Below are 13,923 nucleotides of genomic sequence, written 5' to 3'. Positions count from 1 at the left end.
ACTCTAGTCGAGATCTAATATGACTTTTCTTCAACAGTGGCTTTCTCATTGCCACTCTCCCATAAAGCTTTGACCGGTGAAGAACCCGGGCAGCAGTTGCTACATGCACAGTCTCTCCCATCTCAGCAGCTGAAGCTTGTAACTCCTTCAGAGTAGTTGTAGGGTCTTGGTGGCTTCTCTCACTAGTCTCCTACTTGCACGGTCACTCAGTTTACGAGGGCGGCCTGATCTAGGCAGATTCACACAAGTGCCATATTCCTTCCATTTCTTGATAATTGATTTCACTGAACTCCGGGGGATGTTCAGTGCCTTGGAAATGTTTTTGTAGCCATCCCCTGAATTGTACTTCTCAATAACCCTTTCCCTGAGTTGCTTAGAGTGTTCTTCTGTCTTCATGGTGTAATGGTAGCCAGGAATACTGATCAACCACTCTCTGGACCCTTCAGACAGCTGTTTTACAACTCAATCACTTGAAACACACCCACACCACTCAGGTGATCTTCATTTCACTAATTGTGAGACTATTGGCAACAATTTGATGGACCTCTATTGAATTAGACCATTAAATTAAAAAGGGGGTGAATAATTATGCAAACAATTCTTTTCATTTATATAATTTTCTTTCATTAACATTACTTTATAGAAATCTGTTTTCACTTTGACATTAAAGAGTTTTTTCCAATAATTTTTTTTGTTAAAAAGCTAAATTTTATTGACCATGATTGATTTATGAAAGCAATAAAAGGGTAAAACATCAAAGGGGGTGAATACTTATGATAGGCACTGTAAAAATTTATCATGATACACTGTTTGATGTGTGAAATGGAACAGATCTGATGTTAATGAATCATACTCTCCAGGTTCATGTTTTTTTTAATCTAGCTATTTAAATTTATGAACTCAAAAGTAATTGTTAATTATTAGAATATTGACAAAAGATTTTGTTACTCTTTTAGTAAATTCATAAAAGATGCAGTGTGACATCCCAGCAGGGACAAGTCACTTTAATGATGCCTTGTTCTTTGGCGCCATCTACTGACAAACAAACAAACAAACAACACTACAGTTGTGGAAACTTCACTAAAAAATGAAGTAAGCACAAAGCAAAATGTCAAAAATAGAATCCCATACAAACATTCTGAAAAGGACAGTAATTTATAGTTGTATGTTTTTAAGAGACCCATAGGGACGATGAAGTTAAATATTTAAACTATTAAGTTGCAGCAATGCGTCATGTTTTTAACCTGAGTGTGCTGAAGTGAAAGTCTCATGAAACAGAATCAAAACAAAACAGCACAAAACAACCAGCTTTATGTTCTGCTTATGAAAAACAACAGAAAATGTCTAGATTTCTATGAAATAAGGCAACACAGAGTCATTGCCTTTCCTATAGAGGGGCTGATACTGCAGACCATCAACCAAAGGCCCATTCTGAGCTAGAATAAGAAAGCATATTGACTAATAATGGAACCTTTATTGTTTTCCTTGTGTAGAGGAGAGTCAGGGGGAGATTGAGGTGAAGGATCCTTGTGCCTGTGAGAGTCTGGTGGAGTTCCAGCAGGCCACCATGAGCAACCTGGAGCAGATCACACAGAAACATATCCTTCACAAACACAGACTGTTGTTTAGCTTCAGGTAAGGACCAGGGGTGTCCTGGTGGATGAGACCAGGAGACCGTGTTCCCTCATCACTTTTTTAGATTTTATTTTTTTATTTGAATATTTTAAAGGCTAGAAACACTAAAAATAATGCAGTGATTCACCAGAAGATTTTCTGCTTTCTACTCTTGTAAATCTTCTTTCAAACTTGCAAGCAGGCCAGTTGTTATATAATCACATGAGCAGTTATTTGAACAGACTACCACCTTTAAGCACAATCAATTCACTATGTAACGGAGAAGCTAGTTGAAAGTAGGGGAAATGAAACAAGCTGTTTGCTCGTTGTTTCCACTGTTTGAACTCCTCTTTTCTTTGGCTTAATGTCACTAACTGTTTACCTTTAGGTACCAAACTTTTAATATCTGACCGGCTGCATTCAATGAACATCTGTTGAAATTAACATCATGGACTGAGTTGGAAAAACCAAACACTACAAGACAACCACAGGCACATTTTACTTTTAAATAAATGATAAAGGACACACCAGTGGCTTAAGGAGTGCAATCTGTTGAACCTTAACAAGTGACAAACTGGAGCTGAAAAATGAAACCAATACAAAAGTAATAACTGCAGTTCCTCAAATGTCCACTTGAGGTTGACTTTACAGGGAGTCAATCCTCACAGACCCCCACGTTAAAATGTCCAACTATATGTCCATTGTTTACATCCATCCAGCCATTATCTATACACCGCTTCATCCTCGTTCAGGGTGATGAGGGGCTGGAGTCTATCCAGCTGACTGAGAGTGAAGGCAGAGGACACCTGGACAGATAACAGTCTATCACTGCGATGCAACCATATGGGGGGTTCATTTATATAAAACTCACCTCGTTAAATTATAAGGCTAAAACTTCTGCATTATTAAGGCCTTGCTGCTTTGAATGACAGATGGGTCTCGACATACGACCCTATGACCCAGAGCTGTCTCCATGTGCACCTCAGCTCCACTCAGGCTCCACTCAGGCTCCACCGCTTTGCTCAGGTTTGGATTAGCTGACACTGTTAAAATGGAGACAGCTGGAGCCACAACACTGAGCTTCAAAACTGCTTTTCAGGTAATCTATGGGTGATGGTAAGGAAGGCTTACCTTAAACCCTTGTGGGAGCCTCTACTAGCATGTTAGAAATCACTGGTCTAAAAGCATAGACTGTGGGTAAACTCAGGCTGTAGCCCGAGTGATGATTCATTGGTTTATTACTCACATTCTGAAGCACTACGTTTGGAATTTGGACTTTTCTTATATTGGTCTTTTGAGACCAAACGTAGTGACTGACGGATGGATGTGACTGAGAACTTGAAGGCACTATGCATGACGATACAGCTGCAACTGGTCAATTACAAGACAGCTCCAACAGATATCTTACCCGATGTTATCGTCTGTTTGCTTCTAAATGGGACCATAATTTACTAGATAAACATTATGCTGTACTGAAGATATGAAATTAGTGATGAAGATCATAAACTCATTAGAAAAATGTTAAAGGGGAACTTGGGTTTTTTTCAACCTGGGGTCTGTTTTCATGTCATTTCATACATGTGAGTGATGGAGAAATGAATTTTCAACATAGCTCCAGTATTTAGCCAGGCAGGCAGCTTAGCAGCTCAGCTAGCAGCTCAGCTAGCGAAAAGTATGGGGCAACTTGCCCCCCCGCGTCAAAATCCGCCCTAACGTGCTTTATTCTCCACACTGACCGGCTTGGATAGTCTCAATGAGTGTCCCACAACATACTAGAGATGAGAAGTGAACGAAAACCTCCACATTACCTGGCGATCGCTATTTGTTGTGGTCTGTATCCAAATCTCAGGATGCTAGAAAGCAAATCTTGTTCTGAAATCGCGCGAGAGCTCGCGCCAACACCGGTGAGGGTGATTTCGCGAGTTATCGCGCGATTTCGGAACGAGATTTTTTCAAAAAACACCGTATTGTTCATATTAATATTAACAAGAAAAGCACTGAAAAAGCGAGCCAAGGCTGCTCGTTCGTATCATTTACGGATGAAATCTTAAACAAAGTCATGACAGAAATCACGTCACCATAGAATGTGTCCATTTAATATAGATGTACCCACAAACAAAATGACCTTACACTGAGCACAGGTGTGTGTTATGTATGTGTATGTTATGTACGGATACCGAATCACGTCACCTAAATATGTAGCAGGCAGCAGGAATTGATGGGACTCAGAAACACCCCCACACTTTAATCAGTTGTTCCTTGTATCATTTTTGATGCAAGGATCCAGAACCCTGTAAGCATCCAGAACCACTCTTACTTGTCATTTGCTGCTCTCTGGTGGATCTTTTTTTCTTGTCTTCTCTTTTCTGTACTCAGCCTACAGGATAAAGGTGGGATGTAATGTATGTATGTTCACACAGTGACAGCCTTATGTTTCCTTAATGCACCACCCACTGGCCGGGATGACCGTCCGTCTGGAGCAGCTGGAAAACCAGCTTCTTTCCAGGAAGTGATCTGGTCATCGCGGTGACCAAATGGGACATCACAGAGGGAGACAAGCAGGATAAGGAAAAGGATGGCACATCCTGACAAAATCAATAAAGGGGGAACTGAAAACCCTTCCCATCAACACACAAAACCAAAAGAAGTGTCCTCTCACTAAACCTTTGTAGCCTTCGGTAGCTCTGTTGCTCTTCATGCTCATAGGAGTGTAAGAATTATTGGAAAGTTTGTGATATAGAATCAAATTTCTGGCACAGTTGTAAATTACATAATTATGTATGCTTTATTCTTCACAAAGAAGAAGAAACAACGACAGCACATATACTTTCTCATCATTTGTAGCATGTTGAATGACTATCAATGCAAAAGTACAACACACACGATGAATACAGTCAACATATTATCAACATTTGTCCCTGAGCTCAGTGTAACTTCTATTAATGCACTTCATCTGTGCACACAGAGGATCACAGGCATGTTGGCTAGAAGCTAGAAGTAATCAATGTAGATATTAGATATCAGCTCAAAACATTATTCGTCTTTCAGTGTTCGTTCATAGTCACACACCACCCGTCTGTTTCTTTTAGTGCTCTATTTATACTTGATCTGTTTTGTACGGTTTGTTAAATATGATGTATTTATAGCTAATTGATCTTTTTTTTTCTTTTTTGTACCAACTGTAGAATAGAAGATAAAAAAAAAGTCAGAAGTGGGAGGACAGGAATTCTAAAATGAAGTGTTATTACCACTCCCAGTACTAAAGTGGCTCGGCTCTTTCTGAGATAACATCACTGCTCGCTTGCCTGCAGACTCTCAGTTGAATCTACTCCGGTCCGGCTTTGAAATGGGTTACAATTTGTAATTTTTTGAAAAGGGAATTTAAAGTTTCAAGCATCACTCTTTGCTAAAGCTGTGGTCTGTTGTGGATAGAGGAAGATAAGAAGGTATTATAGGAAGTAGAACACGAAGTTTTACCATGAATAAATATGTCTTTTTTCCATACAGCAGCTTCGTTCTGCTGTCTAGATTAGACCACAGGGTGCACTCACCGTGTTCCTGTTAGTTTACATACGTACAGATCATGTCACCTGCATTTCTTCATTCTTGCTGCAGAGTGTGCTGCTCATCAGTACATGTCAGCAGGAGCAACAAGAAGATTCAACTCAGACCACTGACGTTTTACATGTAAGGAAGTCCCTGCATCACTCAGTTGTTTTCATCAGCCTGTTTGTAAATTCATGCTACTGCTTCAGCCACGATAGTGTAGGATGTCTTCTCTCTTATAGTTTTATTAAAAAAAATATATGAAAAAGACCACCATAAATTTATAGCCCTTTATATTTAAATGCCTGTATGTTTTTGTATATTTTCTAATAGCTTTACATTTTTTGTACTTTTTAAATGAATCTCTGTATTAGAGCACAGAAGGCAATAAAGGAGTGAACTTTTCTCCTCTGAGTTTTCATTTTTCACCTCAGCTTTTCATGTTTTATTCTTCTTGTTTTATTTGTGCCCTTGTTGTGTTTGTAAGTATAAAACAAAATGTACACCACCGTTCAAATGTTTTGGGTTACCCAGGCAATTCCATGTTTTCCATGGAAACTCACACTTTCATTCATGTGCTAACATAACTGAACAAGGGTTTTCTAATCATCAATGAGTCTTTCAGCACCATTAGCTAACACAATGTAGCATTAGAACACAGGAGTGATGGTTGCTGGAAATGTTCCTCTGTACCCCTATGGAGATATTCCATTAAAAATCAGCTGTTTACAGCTAAAATAGTCATTTAGCACATTAACCATGTCTACACTGGATTCATCATTCACTTCATGCTATCTTCACTGAAAAAAAAAGATTTTTTTTTTTTTCAAAACTAAGGACATTTCTGACTCCAAACATTTGACTGGTTGTGTACATTTCCTGTATTAAACAACAGCTGTGCAGGAGCTCCTTGAATTAAGGTTGGATGGTCAGAAGGTGTTGCAGTTTACAGAATCTACTGCAGCTGATTTCTATCAAACTGATCCAGAGATGACCTTGAGCGGTGGAAACAACACTGAAGGACTAGTAAAAATGTAAACAGAACGGAAAAACGGACACTGCCCATTAGTGATGCACGGGTCACTCTGTTTTTAAGCCTGTAAGACCCAAATATAGAATAAAAATGAATATATATATATATATATATATATATATATATATAGTGCCTTGTGAAAGTATTTGGCCCCCTTGAACTTTTCAACCTTTCGCCACATTTCAGGCTTCAAACATAAAGATATAAAATTTTAATTTTTTGTCAAGAATCAACAACAAGTGGGACACAATCGTGAAGTGGAACGAAATTTATTGGATATTTTAAACTTTTTTAACAAATAAAAACCTGAAAAGTGGGGTGTGCAATATTATTCGGCCCCCTTGCATTAATACTTTGTAGCGCCACCTTTTGCTGCAATTACAGCTGCAAGTCGCTTGGGGTATGTCTATCAGTTTTGCACATCGAGAGACTGAAATTCTTGCCCATTCTTCCTTGCAAAACAGCTGGAGCTCAGTGAGGTTGGATGGAGAACGTTTGTGAACAGCAGTCTTCAGCTCTGCCCACAGATTCTCGATTGGATTCAGGTCTGGACTTTGACTTGGCCATTCTAACACCTGGATACGTTTATTTGTGAACCATTCCATTGTAGATTTGGCTTTATGTTTTGGATCATTGTCCTGTTGGAAGATAAATCTCCGTCCCAGTCTCAGGTCTTTTGCAGACTCCAACAGGTTTTCTTCCAGAATGGTCCTGTATTTGGCTCCATTCATCTTCCCATCAATTTTAACCATCTTCCCTGTCCCTGCTGAAGAAAAGCAGGCCCAAACCATGAGGCTGCCACCACCATGTTTGACAGTGGGGATGGTGTGTTCAAGGGCGTAGGTTTGCATAGGGACGGTAGGGACATAACACTACCAACTTTTCAAGAGGGTCAAATTGTCCCCACCAACTTTTAAGCAACCTTATTTGCATTATATAATGAGTTCAGTTATATAGGTCATTTTGATTTTCTTCCCATATGTTGTCAGGATAGAATTGACCCTACCATTATTAAGTGAATTATTTTCATTATGTTCAGACCAGGTTCAGACTTACATTTACCCCTTTTCACTTGCTGAATGTGCCGGTCCAATCAAACATGTGTTTGATTGGCTGATGACCAAATACCTATTAGTGCATTTATTTATTAATTAAAATGTATTTAATTACTATCACCTGAACCAATACACATGAAAGTTAGTATAAGTCAATACAGATTTATTTTGCATTGATCGTTTAGCTTATCAATTAATTAGGTTCATATTCGTGAGAAATGTAGCCCTGACCCCCGTTCACCCAATCTGTTTGGTCTTATTAATGTCCCATCCCCAGCAAAAAGTGTACATGCAGGTTATGCTGTTATATCGTCTCTACCAATGTTGAGACCAAACCTGCGCCCTTGGGTGTGTTCAGGGTGATGAGCTGTGTTGCTTTTACGCCAAACATATGGTTTTGCATTGTGGCCAAAAAGTTGGATTTTGGTTTCATCTGACCAGAGCACCTTCTTCCACATGTTTGGTGTGTCTCCCAGGTGGCTTGTAGCAAACTTTAAACGAGACTTTTTATGGATATCTTTGAGAAATGGCTTTCTTCTTGCCACTCTTCCATAAAGGCCAGATTTGTGCAGTGTACGACTGATTGTTGTCCTATGGACAGACTCTCCCACCTCAGCTGTAGATCTCTGCAGTTCATCCAGAGTGATCATGGGCCTCTTGGCTGCATCTCTGATCAGTCTTCTCCTTGTTGGAGGTGAAAGTTTAGAGGGACGGCCGGGTCTTGGTAGATTTGCAGTGGTCTGATACTCCTTCCATTTCAATATGATTGCTTGCACAGTGCTCCTTGAGATGTTTAAAGCTTGGGAAATCTTTTTGTATCCAAATCCGGCTTTAAACTTCTCCACAACAGTATCTGGGACCTGCCTGGTGTGTTCCTTGGTCTTCATGATGCTCTCTGCACTTTAAACAGAACCCTGAGACTATCACAGAGCAGGTGCATTTATACGGAGACTTGATTACACACAGGTGGATTCTATTTATCCAACCCGGTCTCACGGGGATTCGTGAAACTGTCACGTAAGTTTTAGTTTCGGTTTCGTGCGCACCAACACGATTTCGTCATGTTTTTCGTGCCGCTCACCACGAAATGTTTTTCGCTGTGGTAATCACATCTGAAAGCGGTTTATACCGGCGGATTCATGACGATCTAAGCTGTCCATCGGCGTATACTGCTTGTGTGATCGCATTTGCGGCCGCCGGCCGCCGGACATTCTTGAAATTCCTATGCAAATTGGTAAGTGTACCACCGGCTTATGGTTAGGTTATGGTTAGGATTATGGTTAGGGTTATGTTTAGGAACGATGTCATGCAAAATATAGCGTTGGATTCGCCACGGTTTTACATTAAAAATATAATATACACATTCTTTTGAAATACGTTCTGAGTGGCACGAAAAGTCCGCCGTTTAAAATACATTGGTGCGCATTTCGTGGTGAGCGGCACGAAAAACATGACGAAATCGTGTTGGTGCGCACGAAACCGAAACTAAAACTTACGTGACAGTTTCACGAATCCTCGTGAGATCGGGCTGATTTATCATCATCAGTCATTTAGGACAACATTGGATCATTCAGAGATCCTCACTGAACTTCTGGACTGAGTTTGCTGCACTGAAAGTAAAGGGGCCGAATAATATCGCACACCCCACTTTTCAGTTTTTTATTTGTTAAAAAAGTATAAAATATCCAATAAATTTCGTTCCACTTCACGATTGGGTCCCAATTGTTGTTGATTCTTGACAAAAAATTATAATTTTATATCTTTATGTTTGAAGCCTGAAATGTGGCGAAAGGTTGAAAAGTTAAAGGAGGCCGAATACTTTCACAAGGCACTGTATCTATTGCTTTATTCAGCGTGAGGTCAGGTTCTCTTAGAAGTCGTCCTCTAACTTGATCATTTGTGATGCCACACACGATTCGATCCCGAATCAGTGAGTCTGCGAGATGCTCAAACTCCAGTCTCTTGCCTTATTCTTCAGATCTGTCACATATGCATCAATACCTTCAGACTTTCCTTGTACTCGTGTGAAAAATAAATGTCTTAAATATGTTACATTTTTCCGTGGCTCACAATGTCGGCGAAACAGCTCTTTCAAAACGTCGTAGTCATCCACGTCTTCATCGAAGTCAAGCGTATTAAATACTTTAATTGCTTCATCCCCGACCACGTGCAGAAATGTGGCTCTTTTCACTTCGTCAGACTTTTCATTAACTCCGCTGGCAACAAGAAAAAGTTCAAACCTCTGGATCCAGATCCTCCAATTTTCCACTAGATTTTCTTCTGGACTTGGTGAGGTCGGGGGTTTCATCTGCTCCATGTCCTTTTCTCTGCCTCAACTTCTAGATTCATTCTGACACCATGTAATATACGTTGTGTACGACACCATGTCTGGTGATCAACAGGTCTCTTTTTATTCTGTGGTCTCACAACACAGTAACAACATGAACAAGCTACAGTGTCATCTAGGGGCCAAACCAAATATTGCAGCTCTTATAATGAATACACTACAGACAACAGTGTGCGGATGACAAGAGGAGAGATCTGTCACCTAATCATGTTTAACACGAAAACATGTCCACAGTAGTGATGTGTCCTTCGCTCTTTCAAGTGACCGACGGGAGCCGGCTCCCTATTGGGAGCTGTGTTGGGAGCCGTGTTGTTGTTTTTCTCTCTCACACCCTCTCTCTCTCACCCTCGCTCTCTCACTTTTTTTTCTCTTCAAGCCGGACGTGATTGGTCAATATGTGTTTGCGCTGAGCGGAGGGGGGGAGGGGTAGCAGTTACACTCACAGACGCAGCAGCGGTAGAACACGAACAGAGCAGGAGGGACAGAGAGAAAGAGATAACCTTGCCAGCAAGTTGATTTCTCGTGATATTTGTGAGTTCACAAATCTGTCAAGAAACCATCTTGCTCCGCTCCCGCATTCACTTTTCGTACAGCACCAAGTTGGTTCGGGCCAATCACGCAGCAGTATTCGTGTGGGGGGCGGGATAATGGGCGGGATATCCGGGTCTGATGACGACACCAAGCGCCAGTAGATCAAAACAAACATGGCAACGGAGGACAACGATCGTGTAGATGCTGCTATTAAGTCAGTTTTAGCTGAATCTCCTATCGCTTCTTTGAAGGAAGAACAACGAGAGGCGCTTTGCGCATTTCTGGATGGTAAAGATGTTTGTGCTTTTTTACCTACGGGTTTTGGTAAGAGTTTAATCTACCAATTGGCTCCGCTTGTTGTGAAGAAACTTCAAAGGGTCGCCGTGATTGGCTAAAAACAAACCTGTCAGAGGCGGGACATACTGTTGCATTGTCCAATCCGTGCCTCTTCCTCCGAACGGATTTACATGGAGCGGTCCCAGATTGATATTGTGGAGTACTATCAAGTACTACACAATTATTAATCTGGCTATTGCCAGGTTAAGAAAGAGAGCCAGGGGCAACAAGAGGAGACATCGATAGAAAGGTAAAGAAAATGAGCGACACCACGAAAACAAGTAAAATCTGGAACCATTTCAATTTGATTGATAATACAAAGGCAGAGTGTAGAGTCTGCAAGAAAAGAATATCATACAGAGCCGGCTCCACAAACAACTTCCACAGGCACCTGAGAACTGTCCACCCATCAGTGCAATGGGTTGAATGTGGTATTAATGAAGGTGCCAGTGTGTCTACTGCTACTGTTGCTGCTGCTGCTTCTGCTGCAGTATCTACAGCATCATGTAGTATGCCATCACAACCACCAAAACCTCCGATCCAGAGCTCTATGACACAGTTTTTGCAGAAGTCTGTGACCACAGCAAGACAGAACTCAATTGATGAAGAACTGGCAAAAATGATTGCCCTTGATTGTCAACCATTTTCAGTTGTGGATGATAAAGGATCCAGGAAGTTTGTTCATGCACTAAATCCAATGTATGCAATTCCAAGCAGGAAAACACTTTCCCAAAAAATCATCCCAGGCCTGTATGACACAGAACATACATTACTGCAAGAGAGGGTTAAAAAAAGCCACAGCAGTCTGTCTAATAACTGACAGCTGGACATCCTAAACCAATACATCCTTCTTGTCAGTTACATGTCACTTTATTGAAAATTTTAAAATGGTGTCCTGTCTTCTGGATTGTTTTGAGTTCAGCGACAGACACACTGCTGAGAACGTAGCAGAAGAGCTGCTCAAACTGGCAAAAGAGTGGGATGTGGAAAACAAAGTGGTTTGCTGACAATGCAGCTAACATAACAAAAGCAATAAAAATCCTGAAATGGACCCACCACCCATGTCTTGCACACACAATTAACCTGGTTGTAAGAGATGCTTTGAAGGTGATGAATCCAGCTGTGGACAAAGTGAAGGCGATATTGGAATTATAATAAACTATATACTATAAAAAACATATATAAATAAAAAAACACAATCTTTTACATTAGTAATTCATTTTGTGCAAAATTTTATATTGTTGTTAATAATAAATTAATTAAAGCAACAAAACAACTCGAAGAGCCACTTGGGAGCCGAAAGAGCCGGCTCTTTTTACTGAGCCGAGCCAAAATAGTCGGCTCTCTAAAAAGAGCTGGATTTCCCATCACTAGTCCGCAGTTCGCTACCTAATCACATTTAACCCGAAAAACAGTAGAAAACAACAACAAAAAAAAACAGTAAACGTACAACAGAAAAGCCGTCAAGTGGCCACAGAGTGAAACGTAAGGCGCACACGTTCACGCAAAGGGGGAGTCAGATTTTTCCTGGGGAATGAAAAATACTTCAACAATCCACATTTTCCACCACACAAGGTGGTTGCTCATCCAGCAAAATGAACTCGACAATTTTCTCTGTTATATTTTGGCGTTGGAGCGAGTTTTTACTCTTCTGTAGTGCTTCCTGCAACAATGGTTGCCGCAGGTCACTTTTATTTTTGCACTCGCCTGTAAAAAGTCTCCGTACTGCTTTCCATGATGCTTCTGCAGATGCTGTATTAAGTTCTTTGTGTTAAAATGTCCGGTTTTGCTGCCACCCCTTGAGAGACTTATTTTGTAAACGTTGCACTCAGCTATTTTACTTTTCTCCTCCGTTCACATATAATAATTCCACACGGCAGACATGACCACAGCTCTCCAGGCTTCTGTTCACTCTCTGCTCACGTGACGAAAACACGGGCACATGGTAACCATGGCAACAGCTCGTCTGTGTTACTGCATGTCGTGAAAAGTGAAGATGAGGATATGAGATAGATTGGGCTTATGGATCGGATCGAACGAGTTCTAATATAAAACTCCGATGCTCGAGCCAGTCATTTTGACCTGGATCGAACTCGATATCGATCCAGCGGATCGGCTCGAACCATCCCCAATATACATATATATGTGTGTGTGTGTGTGTGTGTGTGTGTGTATAATGTTGATACAGAAAAATGAAAAATAAGAATAACTGATGTTGTATTTTGGCATCGGTGAGTTTTACAGGGTTAATAATTGCACTCCCCTGACCTGATTCTGCACTTCCATTTCATCTTCCATCCTCTGCTGCAGCTATCTTTTGATGACAGGTAGAAGTTAGATCATTACCTGTAGCCTCCTGTAAGTCTGTAAGTGTAAAGAGGAGTGTTTATGCTTTTAAAAACTGCCTAAAACAGAGGGTTAAAGAGTTACTTGGTGATCAGCAAAAAGTTCATACTATATTGTAAAACATTTTGAAGTCTTCTCCAGACCTCGCTGTCCCTCACAGACGCTTTTCTTAAATGTGGCTTTTATCCGGCGGCTGTGAAAGAAGCAGGAAGGCTGTCATCAGGTTTCTGTGTGTGATGTGTGGGTCATCATCATTGTAACTGCTACCTATCCTCCTATATTACACCCAGAGACACAGAAAGTATGCAGAACACGATTTTTTATACTTCAATACAATCAGTTACAATGAGCATTAAAAACAAACAACAATCAGTTACAATGAGCATTAAAACAAACAACAATCAGTTACAATGAGCATTAAAACAAACAACAAACAATCAGTTATAATGAGCATTAAAACAAACAACAAACAATCAGTTACAATGAGCATTAAAAACAAACAACAATCAGTTACAATGAGCATTAAAACAAACAACAATCAGTTATAATGAGCATTAAAACAAACAACAAACAATCAGTTATAATGAGCATTAAAACAAACAACAAAAAATCAGTTACAATGAGCATTAAAACAAACAACAAACAGAATGACTGTAAAGTCTGACGCCTGCAGACACTCACTATCAGAGTTAATCTCATGACAAATACTATGAAACTCTCACTTCATTTCTGCGTATTTTAATAATATGCTGGATTTAATTACATGTAGATTTTTATCGTATTTGTATTTACTTGGAAGCTATTTCATCAACAGGGTGAAGCCAATGGAAGCCGATTCTCTGAGAATTTTTTCCCCTTTTTTTCCCTTTATTTTTCAATCTGAATTGAATATTAGAGAGAGAATGATGTGAAAATATACTCCCACTGTTTGTCCCACACATCTAGAACCTAGAAACTTTTCTTAGTCAAAACTATAATGATGCAAGTTTGCAAACTTTGCTGTTTGAAGATTCATTTGAACAACAAGTACCCTCTGACAACACTTTACTCTCCATAGATCAACGATGACTTCTGTTTTTAAAGGGCGTACAGATTTCCATGTCATTGAAACACAG

The 13,923-nt window shown here is 40.2% G+C and overlaps 1 protein-coding gene across 2 annotated transcripts in view; it reads left to right on the top strand.

The window, feature by feature from the left end:
• The window catches only part of matn4 (matrilin 4), a 69,372-nt gene extending 63,807 nt beyond the window's left edge, over positions 1 to 5,565 (top strand). For both annotated transcript variants that reach the window (XM_051948034.1, XM_051948033.1), the window contains 2 exons: positions 1,494 to 1,598; positions 4,069 to 5,565. In XM_051948034.1, the coding sequence (XP_051803994.1) occupies positions 1,494 to 1,598; positions 4,069 to 4,127 (164 nt within the window). In that variant the 3' untranslated portion in view covers positions 4,128 to 5,565. The remainder of the gene's footprint in view (positions 1 to 1,493; positions 1,599 to 4,068) is intronic.
• The last annotated feature ends 8,358 nt before the right edge of the window (positions 5,566 to 13,923 follow it).

Source organism: Acanthochromis polyacanthus, chromosome 5 (genome assembly GCF_021347895.1).
Source record: "Acanthochromis polyacanthus isolate Apoly-LR-REF ecotype Palm Island chromosome 5, KAUST_Apoly_ChrSc, whole genome shotgun sequence".
NCBI lineage: Eukaryota > Metazoa > Chordata > Actinopteri > Pomacentridae > Acanthochromis > Acanthochromis polyacanthus.
Note: the sequence above shows the minus strand (reverse complement) of the source record. Positions and strands in the feature narration are given on the sequence as shown.